Genomic DNA, 17784 nt, shown 5'->3' with positions numbered 1-17784 from the left:
AGCTGACAGGTGCAATATCTTCTCACATTTAAATGAGTTCAGCTCCGACCAAGGGCAATCAGTGAGGAAATAAGAGACACTGAAAAAAGGAGAGGAAAGGACGGACGGACAGACAGACAGACAGACAGACTCGTCCTGCACAACAGTAACGGCTAGCACTTCGAGCACCTGGGGGTTTACAAGCACAGATGTTGGCACGAGGCCCTCCACATCAGCATCTGCAGAACATTACACAGAGAGCCAGACAGGACTCTAAAGGAACAAGGCCTTCAAGGCCTCACTGCCGAAATGAGAGAATTAAGACTGTGCTCGGGAAATGTCTACAAACGTTATAGCTTTCAGGCAGACTTGCGGTGAAAGCCACACAGACTTGACACAGCTGGTACTGAGCTGCGAGACGGTTATGAGACTGTATTCATGAAGTGTCTCAAAAGTGCTGACCTGAGATCTCGTTTCCCCACGTCCGTTCCAGTGCACCTCTGTCTACTACAAAGCTAAACTGATCCAGATACTGAGAAACATCAATATTTCTGAATAAGGAAAAATCTGAACTATACAGAAAAAAGCCTCTTTGTAACAGAATGAGTGGACACTAGTGGACCAACACCAGCAGATGGCACGGCTCTTCAAACCATAAATGATCATCAGTAAATTTTGCTAACTTCATTTAAAATCAAGGGACCAGAGTCTGGAGGAAGAGTGGAGAGACACACAGTCCAAGCTGTTTCCACAATCAGTGATGGTTTGGAGAGACATGTCATCTGCTGGTGTTGATCCACTGTGTTTTATTATCAAATCCAAAGTCAGTGCAGTTTTGTTTTCCCACAAAATCTTACAGCACTTCATGCTTCTCTCTGCTGACAATTTTTTTGGAGATACAGATTTCATTTTCCAGCAGGACTTGGCACACTGCCCACACTGACAAAAGTAACAACTGGTCTTATGTATTATTTGGATTTTCGGAGATACTGATTTTGGGAATTTCCATTAGCTGTAAGCCATAATCATCAACACTTGAACTAGATCACTCTGTGTGTAATACATCTATATAATACATGAGTTTCACATGTTTAATGGAATTACTGAAATAAAGTAACTTTTCAATAATATTCTAATTTCTTGAGATGTACCTGTACATACACTTGGTTCCATAATCCAGGTCAACAGTCAAATTTTCTTTTTAATACCTATCAAGAGTGAACACCACGGGTGACCACCAAGCTACTGAACCTGCTCTGCTGTTCACCTGCCACCACAGACCTCTGCTGAAGTCTCCTTGTTTGTAAGGTCCCTGTGTGCAAATTGAAGAACGCTCTCCTCTCCACATCTGCACATCAGAGAACCACGGCGGCAGCTCAAAAGCGTGACCGCCTCAGCCTTTGTCCTTCCCGCAAAGCAGCTGAACCAACAGGAAATCCAGTCCCAGTCCATTAATTGGTGGAACCATTTCAATCATTTAAGAGCCCTCAGTCGGAAAAGAAAAACGTTTACAAATGATGTGCAATTACTGCACTTTTCTCCCCTCGCACGCTTCGGGTTTGTTTTCGCTGCTGGTTAAACAGAACGGAGAAGTGTTTGCTCAAATGCATCTCTGAAATTTGGCAGCAGAGTCAGACCGACACAGCTAATGGTCGTTTTAACTACACACACACACAGTGTGAACACCAACGTGGCTGGAATTACTTCCATACATGAATGGCGCTCAGTGAAACTATCGTCTGATCTTCAATTTAGAAGGGAAACTCGAAATTCCTCGCCACTCTCTATAGAGGTTAGGTTGTGATAATATGAAACAAACTCTCTAAATCTCAGAGATTAAAACAGAAAATAAAAATGTGTTAATTTTTTTCTTTTAATGGCATATCAAGCCGTGAATGCCTCCAGATAATTCAAAAATACAAACTCATAGACTTGTCCCAAATGCTTGTATAAAGTAATGAAGTTTACTTTATCAATTGGCATGAGTGAACGAAAATAACTGGCTCTATAGATGGTTCGATCATGACTTTTACAACTTTTTAGGGCTGTTTTGGGCATTTTGAAATGCTGAATCTGAGGCTCTCCCAGAACTGTCTGAAGTGTTTGTACTCCCAGATGTATGGTGCCACAGAGGTTTACCTTTACATAATGTGCTACCCAAATTGTACTATCTATCTATGTACAAATAATGTAACCATAAATGGAAAATACAGTTTTGCACTCAAAAATACCAGAGAGCGTTGCTTTAAATGGACATAAACATGAACCTATAGGCTGCTTAGTCTCACTAGGCTGTTTGGTCACTTTTATATTACATATTGATGGCGTATAGGGGAGCTATGGGGTTTTGCATGGCCACAATCTGGCCATACTCAAAATAAGCAAATATTAGCACCTGAATTTCTTGATTTTCCAAACCAGCTCAAGGGGCTTCCTGATTCAGTGCTGAAGTGTCTAGGCTTCATCATTTTTTTTTTAAGTCATGGCAATAAGTCAAGCTCCTTACAAAAAGAACACAAAGATATCACGACCAAGAAAGGTCAATTTTGAGTAACACCTTGTATTCAATGCTCTCACTCTCATCCACTTTATCCCACCAGTAACCATACTAGCTTCAATATTGCACTTGGCCGCTCCAGACGAATGGAAAACCCTGGAATTTGCCTCAGCGCTGATCCTGGACGGACATCAAACACGGACGCGGTCATCTTCCTCTACCAGTCAAAACACACAGACCCTCAGGCTCGGTTAGCTGTGTATTCAAACAGCACAAACTAACCAAACAGAGCTGAGAGCGAGAGGAGCAAAAGGACCTGGAGCCAAAGGACCTGAAGCCAAAGGACCTGAAGCCAAAGGAAACCCCCTCCAGGCACCAAGAAAAGCTGTCTGGGCCAAAAGTGACACACAAGCTAGAACTGTCGTAGCCTCATGTAACTTCCCCAATACCCAAATTTACACATACAAGCAAGCAGAGAGGGCAGAATAACAGTAGACACAAGTTAAAATCTGGTCTGCCTGATTTAACATGACAATAGCCAGCCTTTCAAATCTGCCCCACAAAAATGGGGCATTCTCTTTAGCTTACAAACAGGGTGATTTAACATGAATGGATGCTATAGAAAAAGCCCTGGGTGTGAAATTCAATGGGTGTGCAAGAAAGAAGTCCTAAGAAAACCTAAGAAGTCAACTGGCTTTCTTTAACTTACTACTCATAGCTAGCTAAACTGAACCCAGCCTTATGTGACAGTAGGAACTGTGCAAACCCCAGCCATACCAAACAAGTATAGATAGCTAACTTAATTTAAAGTCTCTGAAACATTTAAGAAAATGTACCACCTATTACCAAACTAAAACTTAAAGCAATTATGTTTTTCTTATCTTATTAGTAATGGCTGACTCTATAAATGGTCCGATCATGCCACACAACCTTTTGATTAAAGGCTGCTTTTGGTATTTTAAAATGCTGAATCAGATGCACTTCCAGATTTTATAAAAACAGCATTGTTAAAATTCAATGTATCAATGAACGGCACCATTAAATATTTCACTTTTATTTAAAGTGATGTAAACTTCATTCAAATATACAAAATGCAGATTCAAAAACATAGCTATGACTTATGTCAGCTTTAAAACTCCAGACGGAGATGGTGAAACAACTGGTTAACAGATTATGATTTATAACATCTGAACACTTAACCTATGGATCTTTTCAATTCTTTTTGAAATATGAAGCAAATCACAGGTTCAAAACACAAAAAGCATTGTAAAAATATTACATTTATGAATATTATAACATCAAATATTGAAATATTACTAGGTACATTGAATTCAAATATAGAAACAAGTATACAAACTGCAGATTTAACTACGTACTTAGCTTAGCTCTGCTTTTAAGCTCCACAGAAATTATGTTAGCTAATATTAGCAATTGGAGCTCAAAATTACAGTGTCATTACATATATAAACATATATATTTGCTAGCTATTATAAGACTTAGAATCCTGCAGTAATTAACCATTAATTCCCGTTAAATAAGCAGAGAGAAAAAGAGGAGAGAATGAAAGGGACTGAATGACTGAAAAATAAATATTTATGGATATATTTTTTTTATTATAAAGCACATTTCAACACCTCAGTTTAAAACGAAAATAAAAACTATGTTAAACGGATTAAAACTAAGAATATTACACCAATAAATACTTAACGTTAAATATTTGAAGTTTCTAAAAGGCAAAGTACATTTAAGTCAAATATAAGCTAGATAGCTAACCCATCTATTATTAGACGTAACTTGAATTCTGCAGTAATTAACTACTATTTCCCTAAACAAAATAAGTAGAGAGAAAGAGGAGAGAATGAAAGAGTGAATAAAGTGAGAAATAAATGTCTGGTATGTGGTAAATAAATGACTACGTCTAGGAACCATTTATGGATCTAATTTTAAATTATAAAGGATATTTCACCACCTCACAGGTTAAAAACAGAAAAAAGCACTGATAAAACGATTAAAACTATGAGTATCACACTATTAAATACTTAAATATTTCACGTTTATTAATAGCAAATAACATTTTGATCAAACATTGGCTAAATAATGTTAAACATTGCAAATTAAACTAGTTAAATACTTAACCTAGCTAACCAAACGCTGGGTTATAACCTAGGCTTTTAAGCTCCATAGCAACCAAGCTAGCTAGCCTAGCTAATCACAGCTAGCAGGACTAGCCAGCCTCATAGATTACGATAGGTTAGCTAGCTAGTTAGCTAACTACCCATCAATAGGAGCTCAGACTTAGCCAGCTAACTATTTAATAATTAAACGTATAGTTAAATTAGAACTATCTTTTATTAGACGATACATTTTGCAGATATTTACTCATTCATGCTATGCTAGCTACTTAGCTTAGCCTACTCGAATACGCTACAGCTAAGCGCTAGCTACACCAAAGCCGCTGCTGGCGGCTGTCTCTCGCAGCTTCATCATCTTCAGCTTCCAGCGCTCTTACCTGTTAAACGCAACTTCACAGGCCCGTTTCTCCTTCCCCCTTGATTAGACATGTCCCTTATCTTTCCAGCTTGGTCGGAGAAATCCCGTGTTAAAGCCCCGGTTTGTTTTTTATTGCCCGTTTTCTGCTCGTTGCGCTGAGCCAGCCTGGCCGCTTTCTCTCACTCACAGTGAGCTGGGAATAATAATGGAGGCGCTGCGCTATGGCCCGGATGTGCACGGAGCCGCTGCTGGAGCCATGTCCACTCACTCTCTACACTAGCTACGTGCAGTTTTCTCAGGTTAAAAAGCGGTTTAGACGGTGATAAATCGGTTTAAAACGGAGTATTGGGTTTGATGGAGCTGTACGCGCCTCTCCTGAGCCCATTCAGTGAGGAGGACTGAGTATAAGCCTGGGGGAAAAGTTGAGCAGAGAGGGAGACACTGCTACTAGGGAGCTGAACACCCTACTGCCTACAGTCCGTCACTGCCTACTGGCATATGTTCAGATCTGGAGGGGAGGGGAGAGAGAGGGAGAGAGGGAGAATAGATGATAGAGAGAAAAAGAGAGATGTGAGAATAGGATAGTGTGAGACCAAAAGAATAAATGGAAGTAGGGGGAAAAAAAAGGGAAGAGAGAATTAGTAAAGGGAAAAAAAAGACACTAAGAAACAAAAAAAAGATTATATAAGAGGCAGGGAGAATAAAAGGAGAAAGAAAATGAGAATATGTACAAAAGAGCAAGAAAAAGAAAATTTAAGAATAGGAATGGAGTGAGAATGAGGGGTAGAAAATGAGCAAAAAAATGTGAGAAAGATGAGGTAAGTGGCAGAGAGAATCAAAGGGGAAACTGAAAAAATATATATGGAGAAAAAGAGCAATAAAAATTAGATGAGAGTTTAGGAGAGAAAAAAAAAATGAGAGAATGAGACTAAAAGAGTGCAAGAATGAAGGGGAAAGGATGGACCGAGCAAGAGAGAAAAAGATGAGAACAAGAGGCAAAGAGAACCCAAGAGGGGATAATTGAAGAAAAAGAGAGGGGGGGGGGGGGGGGAAATTGGAGGAAGGAGAAAAGAAAAAAAAAATTAAAATGAGCAAGAGAAAAATGTGAGAATAGGGAGAGAGAATGAAAGATTACAGTAAAAGAACAGTGAGAGATTATATAAAAAGAGGCAACAAAAATAAAATAGGGAAAATAGAAAAAAAAAAGAGAATATGGAGAATGAAAGCAAGAAAAACTGACAGAATAAAAAAAAGGAAAGAATGAGGTAGAGAATGAGCAAGAGAAAAATGTGAAAATATGGAGGAGATAGTGAGACCAAAAGTGCTAGAATGAGTAGAGGGGAAAATAAGAGACTGAGTGAGAAAGATTAGATAAAAGATGCAGAGAAAAAGAGGGAGAATGGAAAGAACATTGAGAGTGAGAGCAAGAATGAGTCAGAAAAAGATTGAGACAGAATTAAAGAAAAGGAGTAAAAATATACAAAAAGGGGGTATTGAGAGACTGAGTGGCAGAGACCGAAGAAAGTAACAGAATCAGACAGAGCCCCCCCCCCCCCCCCCAAAAAAAAAAAAAAAAAAAAAAAAAAAAAAGAAAAAAAAAAAAAAAAACACACACCTCTCTTATTCTAGTTCTCCCCTTTACCTGCCACATTGTGTTATGGGCCAGTTCCCTATACATGGTTTATGCCTACTCCAGGACTACTGAGCATTTTTCATGAAGATTTCCCATTAAAAAAAAAAAAAATTAAATAAAATGAAAAAAAATTAATCTCCAAAGTCACAGTCAAAAGTATTTCAACCACACTGTTTCTCATTTGTTTATTTATTTTATTTACACTATAATAAAATGGACAGTTCCATATGTACAATTCTGAAGAACAGAGACGCCCATCACATCACAAACACTGAACAAGAAGACAGAACATATAGAACACATCCGCACAACAGGAGCAGGGACAGAAGAAGAGGTTTAGAAGTTGAAAGTGCCTTGGTTGTCATTAATCTGGAACGCATAGCCATCGGTTGTAACTTCAGGAGCCACACATTCATCCTCTTCCTCCTGAAAGAAGGGTAATTCAATAAAAAAATGAATACTGTACATTAAAGAGGTCTAAAGTCCATATTGACAAAAAAACTAGATTTTTTTGTTGCATAATTTATATTTGCTTGTTTTAAACATTAGATTTCTTTATTAATCCTACAGCAGTAAAACTCACAAAAATCACAATGTAACTATATTACAGCAGTGGTACACAGTTATATATAAATGTAAATACACAGTACATTTATCTAAATTAATAGAACTTATAAATGCTAGAAAATACAAATAAAATATTTTACTGATAACTTGATAGAGTGCATCTGTAAGCTGATGGAAAATTATTCTCCCCTCAGGGATTAATAAAGTGTTATCCTAACTCTTAAAGAAAACCTGTATGCATGCAAGAATAAATAAATAGGAGCTTTAAAATTAAGTCAGATTAAAATGTGCAAGGGATATAAAGCAGTTAGAAAAATGTAAATGAACAGTTTAGGTTTTAAACGAGAATCATTGGTCATAATGGCCAGGTTATAGCACCTACCTCTCCAGAAAAGTATTTCTCAATGAGGTTGAGTGAGGCTTTGTACACCATTTCATTCTCATGGGTCTGCAGGGCTTCGATTTTATCCAAGCCTCCACATTCTTCAATCATCAGACACAGCTTATCAGTCTCGCCAATCTTCTCACCAGCCTGAAGGATCAGAAACGGCTCATTAAGAAACAAATCCAATCAAGAAAGATCATAGATCATAGATTTACAGATCAGTCCAATCTGAGAAGAACTCACCAGAAAGATGTTGCTGATTGCATCCAAAATTACTAGAATGGTTTTGCTGTCCTTCACAGACAGTAAATTGAGCAGTGGCTCCAGCACATTGGCCTGAACAAGGTAAATAACTTGTTCTATGGTGCCTCCACTGGTGAAGTTGGTCACTGCCCACACTGCCTCTTTCTGGGTCTTGTAGTCACCCTGGATAGATGGAAAAGAGAAGATTAATTTAATATCAAGACGTGAAATGATTTAAAATGTTTTATGTAAAAATTAATTAATCAAATCATAGTTTGAGCTAATAAAAGTCCAAGTGCATCAAATATACTTCCTAAAATAGATTATACCAAATGGATATAATGGACATCTGAAACATTTGCCAAATTATAAGTGTTTAAAAGGTAATAGAAAGTTTATGTAGCATTGCATACAATTTAATTTGTCTCATGCAACATTGTACATATATTGTGGTGATTCATATTAAATTCTGTGCATTAAATCAGTATAATATAGTTCTGATGATTTTTTGCTCTCTGATGATGCAGTAAGCCCACTGAAATTACTGAAATTTTTGTTACAGTAAGGCACCACCCACGCCACTTCCCACAACGTACCCGCTTGAGAACCTCCACTAGGTGGGGCACCAGGCCAGCGTTGATGACCTCCTGGATCTGCGTGTCCTTGCCTGCAGTGATGTTGGACATGGCCCAGGCAGCCTCCTTCTGGATGTTGTTTTTGTGGTGCCGTAACAGGTTGGTGAACATTGGGAGAGCTCCTGAATCCAGCACTGCCTGGGTCTGCTCATCTGTGCCAGTTACAATATTGCCAATAGAGCGCAGTGAGGGAGTCTGAGAACAGAGCACAGAATAATTTGTTTAATACAGTAATGCCCAGGTTTTACGTGTCCAAGTCTCACACTGCAGTACAAGCAAAATATGTTAAAGTATACATTCGTACAAGGCGTATTTAAAAAAAAAAAAAAAAAAAAAAAACACAATAGATCATAAGAAAACAAGTTAGGAATGTAGATCAAATGATAAATGTATGCTTAATTACAGAGCTACTGTAAACTGTGTAAGCTATTGTTTAACTGCATACTGTTTTAAGATGTGTTGCTGCAAGAAATATGCTAAACAAAATTGAGAAAATTACACGTTTTATTTACATGACTATTTATGCATTTTATTTATGGGGGAAGATCATGCAATATTTTGGATAATTAAAAAAAAAAAAAAAAAAAGTTAATTTTAACAAATTAATAAATAATGAAAAATATATATTTTTTTTTACAAATTGTGTCCCAACACAAATCTGCCCCAAATTTTGATGCATTCTTTTTTCTTTCCTTTAAACTCCTTAAAAAGACCAGCATTCTTTAATTTTCCACCAGATATTAACATAAACATATTTTCATATATAGGTTTTCTGTTCAAGCATTACATATAAAACATGTTTACTATTTAATAAGAAATTACTAAATCTAAAATTGCTTTCCTCAAATTGCTGAATACAAATCAGTTAATATCCTCCAAACCTTTTATCCAAACTAATTTTTTGGTTTGTATTCAATAAAAGTGGGCTGCAAAAATGTTGAGACCATTTGAGAACCCCTGCACTAAATGAGTGCTGTTGGAAGAGTCAAGCCATACATTGACTAATAGAGACTTACCACAATGGACAGCTCTCCAGAGCCAAGCAGCTGTACCAAACGAGGAACCACACCAGTCTGGACCACCACTTCAATCCTGTCGTTCGGACCATCTGTAAGATACGAGACCGCCCAGCAGGTGTCTGCCAGCACCTCCTTATCATTGTGATGAAGGAGACGGATGATGGTTGGCAGGATCTGCCGTACAGCTTCCAGAGGAGGTGCAGGGTTCTTGTTGCGGCACAGGTTAGACAACGTCCAGGTGAGATTCCTCAGGTAACCAGACTGTTGGAAAATGGAAAAAAAGGGGGTGAGTGGAGGTTTGGGGCCACCTAGTGGTAGGAAGCCATTGTGCCAGTGCCTCTCCCAAACTAGTCCTTCCAATTTTTTTTTTTTTAAGTCTTTTAAATTTGAGCTAAAGGGTAAAGTCAGCCAACATCAGGGGGCTCTGCACCCCAATAAGATTTAGGTTTTAGCCCTGTGCAGTTCTAAAAATCTGTTTTTAGGTTACATTTTTTTCTGGATGTTCTTTTACTAGAGCAGGCAACTACCAGACTATCATGAACGATCAGCTATTATTCAACAGTGGTCTCAAACTACTGATCAAGTTAACAGTATATACACAGCTAAACTGAACACAGTGCATTTTAATTATTTGCTTAACACCTAATTTTCTATACCAGAATGTGTTCAACACTACAGATATATTACCTTTTGTTTCTTGTTCTTAAAAAATTAAATAACGAACTACAGGACTTTAACTTACTGCAAACACAGAAAGATCTGGGACAGCAAGCAGACTCAGAAGTGGAGGAATAGCACCGTGCTTGATGACCTTGTCTCTATAGGAAGAACCATCACCTATTTAAAAAAAAAAAAAAAAAAAAAGATTAAGATTGAACTCATACACTTAAAAAGACTCCAGACACAGATTAATTCACAGGTCACCAGTCCAGCACCTACCAGCAATATTGCCCAGAGCCCAAACAGCTTGTTCACTAATGTGAGGATGAGGGGATGAAATCAGCCCAATGAAAGCTGGGATAGCCCCTCCTTCCACAACCGCAGCGGTCTGGTCAGACGTTCCAGATGCAATGTTAGTCAGAGCCCAGGCCGCTTCGAACTGGATCGGGGGAGAATCGATGCCTAGGAAGCCCACAAACCTGGGGATCAGGCCGGCGCTGATGATTCGGTCGATTGGTGGATGCCTCTCTCTTGAAAGCAGTTTCCTAAATTGACCAACATTAAATATATTAGTTACAATGAACAAAATTACACAAGAGAAAAAAATTAAAAACTTAAAGTTGGTGATTAAATAGCACCAAATTCTGGTTACTCACCTGGCTGCTTGGGTTGCTTGCGTTTGAGTTTCCAGATTGTTACTGTTTACTCCATTTACAATCTCTTCCACTGTCCAGTGCTGAGCCTAAATCAACACAATCAGTATATCAGGTTATAATAAAAAGTGTATACATCTAAAACATTAAAATCTTCACATTTATAAAAAATAATAAAAATAAAATAAGTAAAAATCTTTGCATCAGTGACTCAAAGGTTACAATAAACAACTACTGTAACTTGCGAGATTATTTTACCAAAAAAATAAATAAATAATAATAATAATAATAATAGGGAAAAAAAAAAAAAAGAATTATTCAAACCGTTTCCATTTCCCATTATATACATCTACCATATATTTATCATTTATCTTACTTTAATCCTGGATATATGGAGTGAATTATTAGTATCATTACATTCATTGACTTCTGTTACAAATTTAATAAAATTCTTGTATTTTTTTGTTTAAATCTCTCAGTTAGGGGTGTGCCCCATCATAACATATGCAATAATAAAATTACATTTTCATTTTTTTGTTGCAGTAGTGCATTTATTTTCCAGTTTTGTCATATCACCAAAAATATAGTTATTGCAAAAATACCATAAAAATGTATTATTTTAGGGCCATATCAACCACCCCTAGTTGACACTGAATCCTCAATAATAAAGTGTGTCAGCGATTTATTGTGTAGGGCTAAAGTACTCTGATTTACGTATTAGTTCAAAATTAAAAAAATAAAAATAAATAAAAAATAAATAAAAAAAAAAAGTTTACTGTACAAACCCTGCACCAGTGCATTATTGTACCATCCTGTGTAGGGGGCATAGAAAAATAGCAAACAGGACAATATTAAAGCTTTACAGTTCTCTCTCTATAGTACCCAAAAAGAGCTTTATCTTGTCCATAGACAACACATTTTTCCTCCCCATCTTCCCTGGGTAATGGGACTGAGTTAGTCTGGAGCCCTGTTTAGGGCCAGCACAGCTTGATTGGACGCTGCTTAAAATATTGTATTGTTAGATGTTCTATGGTCTAAAACCTCAAGCAAAAATTAAAACATTAAAATATAATGCAAAAAAAAAAAACAGCACTAAATCAAGTAATTTTGTGTATTGAATAAAAAAAAAAAAAACACATCCCACTGTTCTCAACTGTAGAAACAAGTTGGAGAGGGAAATAAATGAAGACTGTACACTTTCTTGACTATCAAATTACATTATGGATTCTATAATGAACCATATTGTATTTATAACAGAAGTGTGAAGAACCTTAACGCACTTTTAAAAACAGCGAAAGACACTCCTATCCTGTTCATTACCTGGCAGTTCTGACTTTTCTCCTGCAGAGGTGACGTAACTTCATCTGGGAGAACAGCAACATTTCTCCTCTTCATAATCTGGTCATCCTTCTTTGCTTTTCGAAGCTCGACATTGACCTCGATCCTCCTTCGCCTGAGCTCCTAAAAAACAGTCAAAGCAAATTATTTTTTTGTTGGAGTAACTGTCATTAAGGTCAAAGATTTGATGCATTTAGCAATTAAGAAATGGACCAAGCATAATTAATTCAAACACACTTACACTGTTCCATGGCTTAATGATAGGGAGAGTTTATAGCAATGGAGGACATGCGTTCATTTTTATCTGCTCCATTAAGTCATACTTCTCTATAAGGACTATACAAACTTTGCAGGTACATACAGTAGCAGTCAAAAGTTTGGACACCTCATCTTAATGAGTTTTCTCAAAACGTATAAAACCAAAAAGGTTTTATACTTCAGCTTCTTCTACAGATCAGATTAAGACACAAAGAATAACACTGAATGGGAAGGAGTCCAAACTTGACAGGTACTTTAGCTACCTTAGTTTCATATTTCATTCTTCCTATATTTAAGACTAGGTTTAACCCCAGTCTGGAAAATGCCCTAATGTAACATAATAATAAAAAAAGTCAAAAGCACATACTGTAGTATCTTTTCCTTTATTTTTGAACTGGGTCAGACGAGCAGTGTTCTCGTTGGCAGCAGCAGACATTTTGAAGAGCAGCAAGAGGTGATCAAAATCAAGCTGAAAATAAACCTAAAAAACAGGAAAAAGAAAAAGAAGGATTATCAAAACTTGCCACACCCATGAACAATAATATTAAAAAAAAAAAAAAAGTTCATTTTTGGTGACATTAACCTATGCCTCTCACAGGTGAAAATTAGAGGATTTTTTTTGATAATTTTTCTGTGGTTGAATCCCTGTTGGCAAAGAACATTAAATAAACGTTGTCAAACATTTTTGTTTCATTATACATTTAAAGGTTAATCACAGAAGAACACCTTTATTTTATGGTTGCAGCTGTTGACAGCAAAGAACACTGAATCAATGTCCACGTTCCTTTTTGGTTACACTAACTTGCATCTCTCAAGGTTGATAACGAAAAAAAAAACTTTTTTTTTTGTTTTTTGTGATTGTACCCCTGATTAAGAAACATTAAACAAACGTTTATTTTTCTAATTGCATTACATTTGCATCTTTGAAGGCTGATTATGGTTTAAAAAAATAAATAAATAAAAAAAACCACATTGAATTATAGGATGTTTGGAGAATCATGTTACAATTCTGACATTAAATCAACATTAAAAGTATTTTAATCTACTTTAACATTAGCATTTTAAGGCTGATTATGGGGATAAAAAAACCTTAAAGGCACATTTATTTAACATTCCCTAACACAGGCATTATAGGTTTACGTTGAAATTCTGACATACAATCAAATGTTAAAAGGCACTGAATCTAATAATAATTATTAAAATATTTAGCCAGCTAACTGTAACTTAAAATGTTCTTATCGGCTGGAAGTTCAACACAGTAACTCTATAATAATAGAACACAAATAATATAAAGCTAACATTAAAAACTACACAGTTAATACAAGTTAAAACAAGTTAATACAAGTAAAACAAAATAAACCGTTGTTACATGTATAACAAAAAAATTTAAAATAATGTACCTTTGCCTTACACACACGTAAGTTACCCACACTACTAACTACTGTAGATGCAACATCTAACCTAAATTAAATAACACAGTTAAATAACACTCCCACTGCATTACACACAGCCTTAACACACTAAACTAGCTAATTAACCAAACGTATCACCGTTTATTAATACATACAAATGCATAAAATTAATATTAAAGAGGAATATTTAAAGTACATGCAGCAGTATAGGACTCTTACCGCCTCTCTCCTGTGGAAATGAGCTGCGGAAACTGTAATACAGACCTTTAAATTCCCGCTTCCAGCGATCTGATTGGTCCGTTTGAGCAAAAGCAGCGTCTGATTGGTTCATTTAAAAAAATCACAAGCCGGCGTGGGGCGTCAGCGAACTCTCGCGAGATTTTAAAGTTTGAAAAAAGGAATGCGGTGCAATGAGGAGAAAATCACATAAAACAGATTAATTATCGGTTTATAACACGATTTATTCTTATTAACGTTTAATGCAGAGCTGATTCAGTGTTTTGTATGCTTTATCTGAAGTGTGTGTGTGTTTGGGGAAGGTCACGTGGTGCAGTGTAACTAGCTTAATGAAGGTTTTTAATTCATATTTTAGTGATTTTATAAAATGTGTGTGCATTCTTTGAAAGTCATAGAATATAATACAGTAACAGTCAAAAGTTTGGACTTATTTGCCAAGTTGTATAGATTATATATATATATTAAAGACATGAAAACGACCAAGGGACACACATTATCTACCTCAGTAACTGAGGTAGATGTTACAGTATGTTACACATCTCTGCACCTTATGCTCACTAAACACTTTACTATACCGTATCGGTACTGCACTGTTCTCTCTTAAATTGTCTCGTCTTTTGTATTTATTGTTATAGTTATGTTGCACTGTCATCACTCCTGCACTTTATGTTGTCTATTGCTTATTGTTCCATGTTGCACCATGGTTTCACTACACTGTGTACCTGTACTGTGTAATGACAATAAAAGCCTCTTGAATCTTGACTTGACTATGGAATTATGTAGTAAACAGTAAAAAAATAGTGTTTGTCCTCCACAATGTCCCTGATCTAAACCTGATGAACTGAGATGGTGATTTGAGGTGGTTTGGGATGAGCAGCAACTATTGTTCAACACATCTGGGAACTCCTTCAAGACACTGAGAAAACTATTCCAGGTGACTCTCCCTCATGAAGATACTGAGATTAAAATACCAGGAGTGTGCAGATCTGTCTTCAAAGATAAATCTAATACTTATAGAAGAATATAAAGTATAAAACATATTCTGGTTTGTTTAATGTTTTTTTTTTACATAATAATTCAGCATGTTTAATATAGTCTTCAATATTAAATTTACTAGTACATCTAAAAAAATGAAATATAATTGAAGTTACTTTATTTCAGTATTTTGGTTTAAAATGTGAAACTCGTATATTATATAGATGTATTACACACACAGTGATATATTTTAAGCGTTAATTTATACACTTTATTGCCAAAAGCATTTGCTAGACTGCATTTAGTGATATGAGGCTTGGATGGAGCTGCTTGGCCTGCTACACTCTAAAGTTTGGAGGTGTGTAGTGATGAACTCTGAAGCTACATGAAGTTTGGAGGTGTGTAGTGATGAACTCTGAAGCTACATGAAGTTTGGAGGTGTGTAGTGATGAACTCTGAAGCTACATGAAGTTTAGAGGTGTGTAGTGATGAACTCTGAAGCTACATGAAGTTTGGAGGTGTGTAGTGATGAACTCTGAAGCCACATGAAGTTTGGAGGTGTGTAATGATTAACTCTAAAGCTACATGAAGTTTGGAGGTGTGTAGTGATGAACTCTGAAGCTACATGAAGTTTGGAGGTGTGTAGTGATGAACTCTGAAGCTACATGAAGTTTGGAGGTGTGTAGTGATGAACTCTGAAGCTACATAAAGTTTGGAGGTGTGTAGTGATGAACTCTGAAGCTACATGAAGTTTGGAGGTGTGTAGTGATGAACTCTGAAGCTACATGAAGTTTGGAGGTGTGTTGTGATTAACTCTGAAGCTACATGAAGCTTGGAGGTGTGTAGTGATGAACTCTGAAGCTACATGAAGTTTGGAGGTGTGTAGTGATGATGAACTCTGAAGCTACATGAAGTTTGGAGGTGTGTAGTGATTAACTCTGAAGCTACATGAAGTTTGGAGGTGTGTTGTGATGAACTCTGAAGCTACATGAAGTTTGGACGTGTGTAGTGATGAATTCTGAAGCTACATGAAGTTTGGAGGTGTGTAGTGATGAACTCTGAAGCTACATGAAGTTTGGAGGTGTGTAGTGATGAACTTTGAAGCTACATGAAGTTTGGAGGTGTGTAGTGATGATCTAATCTGAAGCTACATGAAGTTTGGAGGTGTATAGTGATGAACTCTGAAGCTACATGAAGGTTGGAGGTGTGTAGTGATGAACTCTGAAGCTACATGAAGTTTGGAGGTGTGTAGTGATGAACTCTGAAGCTACATGAAGTTTGGAGGTGTGTAGTGATGAACTTTGAAGCTACATGAAGTTTGGAGGTGTGTAGTGATGAACTCTGAAGCTACATGAAGTTTGGAGGTGTGTAGTGATGAACTCTGAAGCTACATGAAGTTTGGAGGTGTGTAGTGATTGGTTTAGTGACTCTGCAGAAAGTTGGTGAACTCTGTGTACTATGCTCCTCAGCATCCGCTGATCCCGCTCTGTTATTTTACACTGACAGAGCACAGAGTCACTGTCGTTCCCAGTCTCTTCCACTGTGTTATAATAATATCACTGACAGTTGGCTGTGGAGTATTTAGTAGTGAGTAGTGAAATTTCATGATTGGACTCTGGTTGCACAGGTGCTGCATCCTATCACGGTACCATAGTGCTGGAATTTACTGAGCTCCTGAGACAATTTTTTTCACTAATGTTTGTAGAAGCAGTCCCAGCATGCCTAGCTGCTGCTTTTATTAAACACCTGTGGACACGAAAGTTATTCAGGAACATCTGAGTTCAATAATTTGGATGTGTGAGCGAATACTTTTGTATTATAGTGCCATATAATGTACCATCAGTGTACCTCAGGAGAAATCATGATTCACCAGGCCAGGCTATGTTGCTCCAGTCATCATCTGTCCGGTCTTGGCAAGTCTGTTTCCTCTGGAGTCCTCAGTTTTTGGCTAGTAGAAGTGGAACCTGATGTTGGACCCCTAAAGCATTCTTAGATGCTTTTCAGCCTTTCAGGTAAGTCAGAATCAGTCTGGAAATTGTTCATTGACCTTTCTTTCTCTTTCATCAACAATGTGCTTCCATCTACAGACCTCACTGAATGTTTTTTGTCTTTACTTCCCTAGTTTGAGTAAACTGTAGAGATTGTTGGTGTCAGATGGGCTTTTTAGAACTTTCAGAACTGAACAATCATGTCATGTTTAGAAACACAAATTAGACTATAGCCCTCTCCGGACAGGATTAGTTTCTCAGGGGAACGTCTGTGAAAATTATTTCACACTTCTACTCAGTGATACAACTCTTGCATCTTGACTGCAATTGAAAAAAAAAAAAACAGGAGGACCCCTGAGTTTTTAGGCATTCACGGTCACAAGACATCACGTTCAGTAGCTCCTCCATTTCCACTCGCTGTTGTGTTTACGTGGATCTTAGTGGAAACCCAAAGTGTAAAATGCGGTGTGCGGCAGTGGACATTTTATTAAACGTGAGGAGACGAAACTCAGATGTGCATCCGGACGGAACCAAAAATACCATAGGACTCAATCAGTAGATAATTCAGTTTGTAATTTTCTCAGAGGAAGTCTGAGAGAAAAACACATACATGGTTGCTTCGGACTGGACTAAAATTACAAAAGACCCCTCATAAAAGAAAAAACAAAACAAAACTCCAGGATCCCTGAGAAACTAGTCCCGCCCAGATAGGGCTTAGGGCTTTTAAATTCACATTGCAAATAAGGACTTCTTATGCTCTTACCATCACTTCGAATCAATTAAAAAAAAAAAAACCGACAGAGCCATGTTCATCA

General features: G+C 37.0%; 2 protein-coding genes across 2 annotated transcripts in view; both read right to left on the bottom strand.

Annotated features, from left to right (window-relative positions):
* Positions 1 to 5460, bottom strand: part of smurf2 (SMAD specific E3 ubiquitin protein ligase 2) — an 83449-nt gene extending 77989 nt beyond the window's left edge. Inside the window, exon 1 of the mRNA XM_049467631.1 lies at positions 4986 to 5460. Coding sequence (XP_049323588.1) covers positions 4986 to 5037 — 52 coding nt within the window. The 5' untranslated portion in view covers positions 5038 to 5460. The remainder of the gene's footprint in view (positions 1 to 4985) is intronic.
* A 1312-nt stretch (positions 5461 to 6772) lies between these two features.
* kpna2 (karyopherin alpha 2 (RAG cohort 1, importin alpha 1)) lies at positions 6773 to 12870 on the bottom strand. Its single transcript, XM_022665047.2, has 10 exons — positions 12725 to 12870; positions 12082 to 12222; positions 10765 to 10850; positions 10388 to 10653; positions 10191 to 10285; positions 9446 to 9709; positions 8391 to 8624; positions 7795 to 7977; positions 7549 to 7698; positions 6773 to 7025 (listed from the first exon to the last, which is right to left on the bottom strand). The coding sequence occupies exons 1-10, from the start codon at positions 12791 to 12793 to the stop codon at positions 6936 to 6938; spliced, it is 1578 nt and encodes a 525-aa protein (XP_022520768.1). The 5' UTR covers positions 12794 to 12870; the 3' UTR covers positions 6773 to 6935.
* Between the last annotated feature and the right edge of the window lie 4914 nt (positions 12871 to 17784).

Source organism: Astyanax mexicanus, chromosome 19 (genome assembly GCF_023375975.1).
Source record: "Astyanax mexicanus isolate ESR-SI-001 chromosome 19, AstMex3_surface, whole genome shotgun sequence".
NCBI lineage: Eukaryota > Metazoa > Chordata > Actinopteri > Characiformes > Acestrorhamphidae > Astyanax > Astyanax mexicanus.
The sequence above is the reverse complement of the archived record's forward strand: the minus strand, read 5'-3'. Positions and strand labels throughout refer to the sequence as shown.

Excerpts from the sequence above, each read along its gene's own strand:
- kpna2 (XM_022665047.2), bottom strand. The coding sequence starts at position 12,793 with ATGTCTGCTGCTGCCAACGAGAACACTGCTCGTCTGACCCAGTTCAAA. Across the intron at positions 10,286-10,387 it reads GGCTCTGGGCAATATTGCTG|GTGATGGTTCTTCCTATAGA; the intron begins GTAGGTGCTGGA and ends TTTTTTAAATAG. Across the intron at positions 9,710-10,190 it reads CAGATCTTTCTGTGTTTGCA|TCTGGTTACCTGAGGAATCT; the intron begins GTAAGTTAAAGT and ends ATTTTCCAACAG.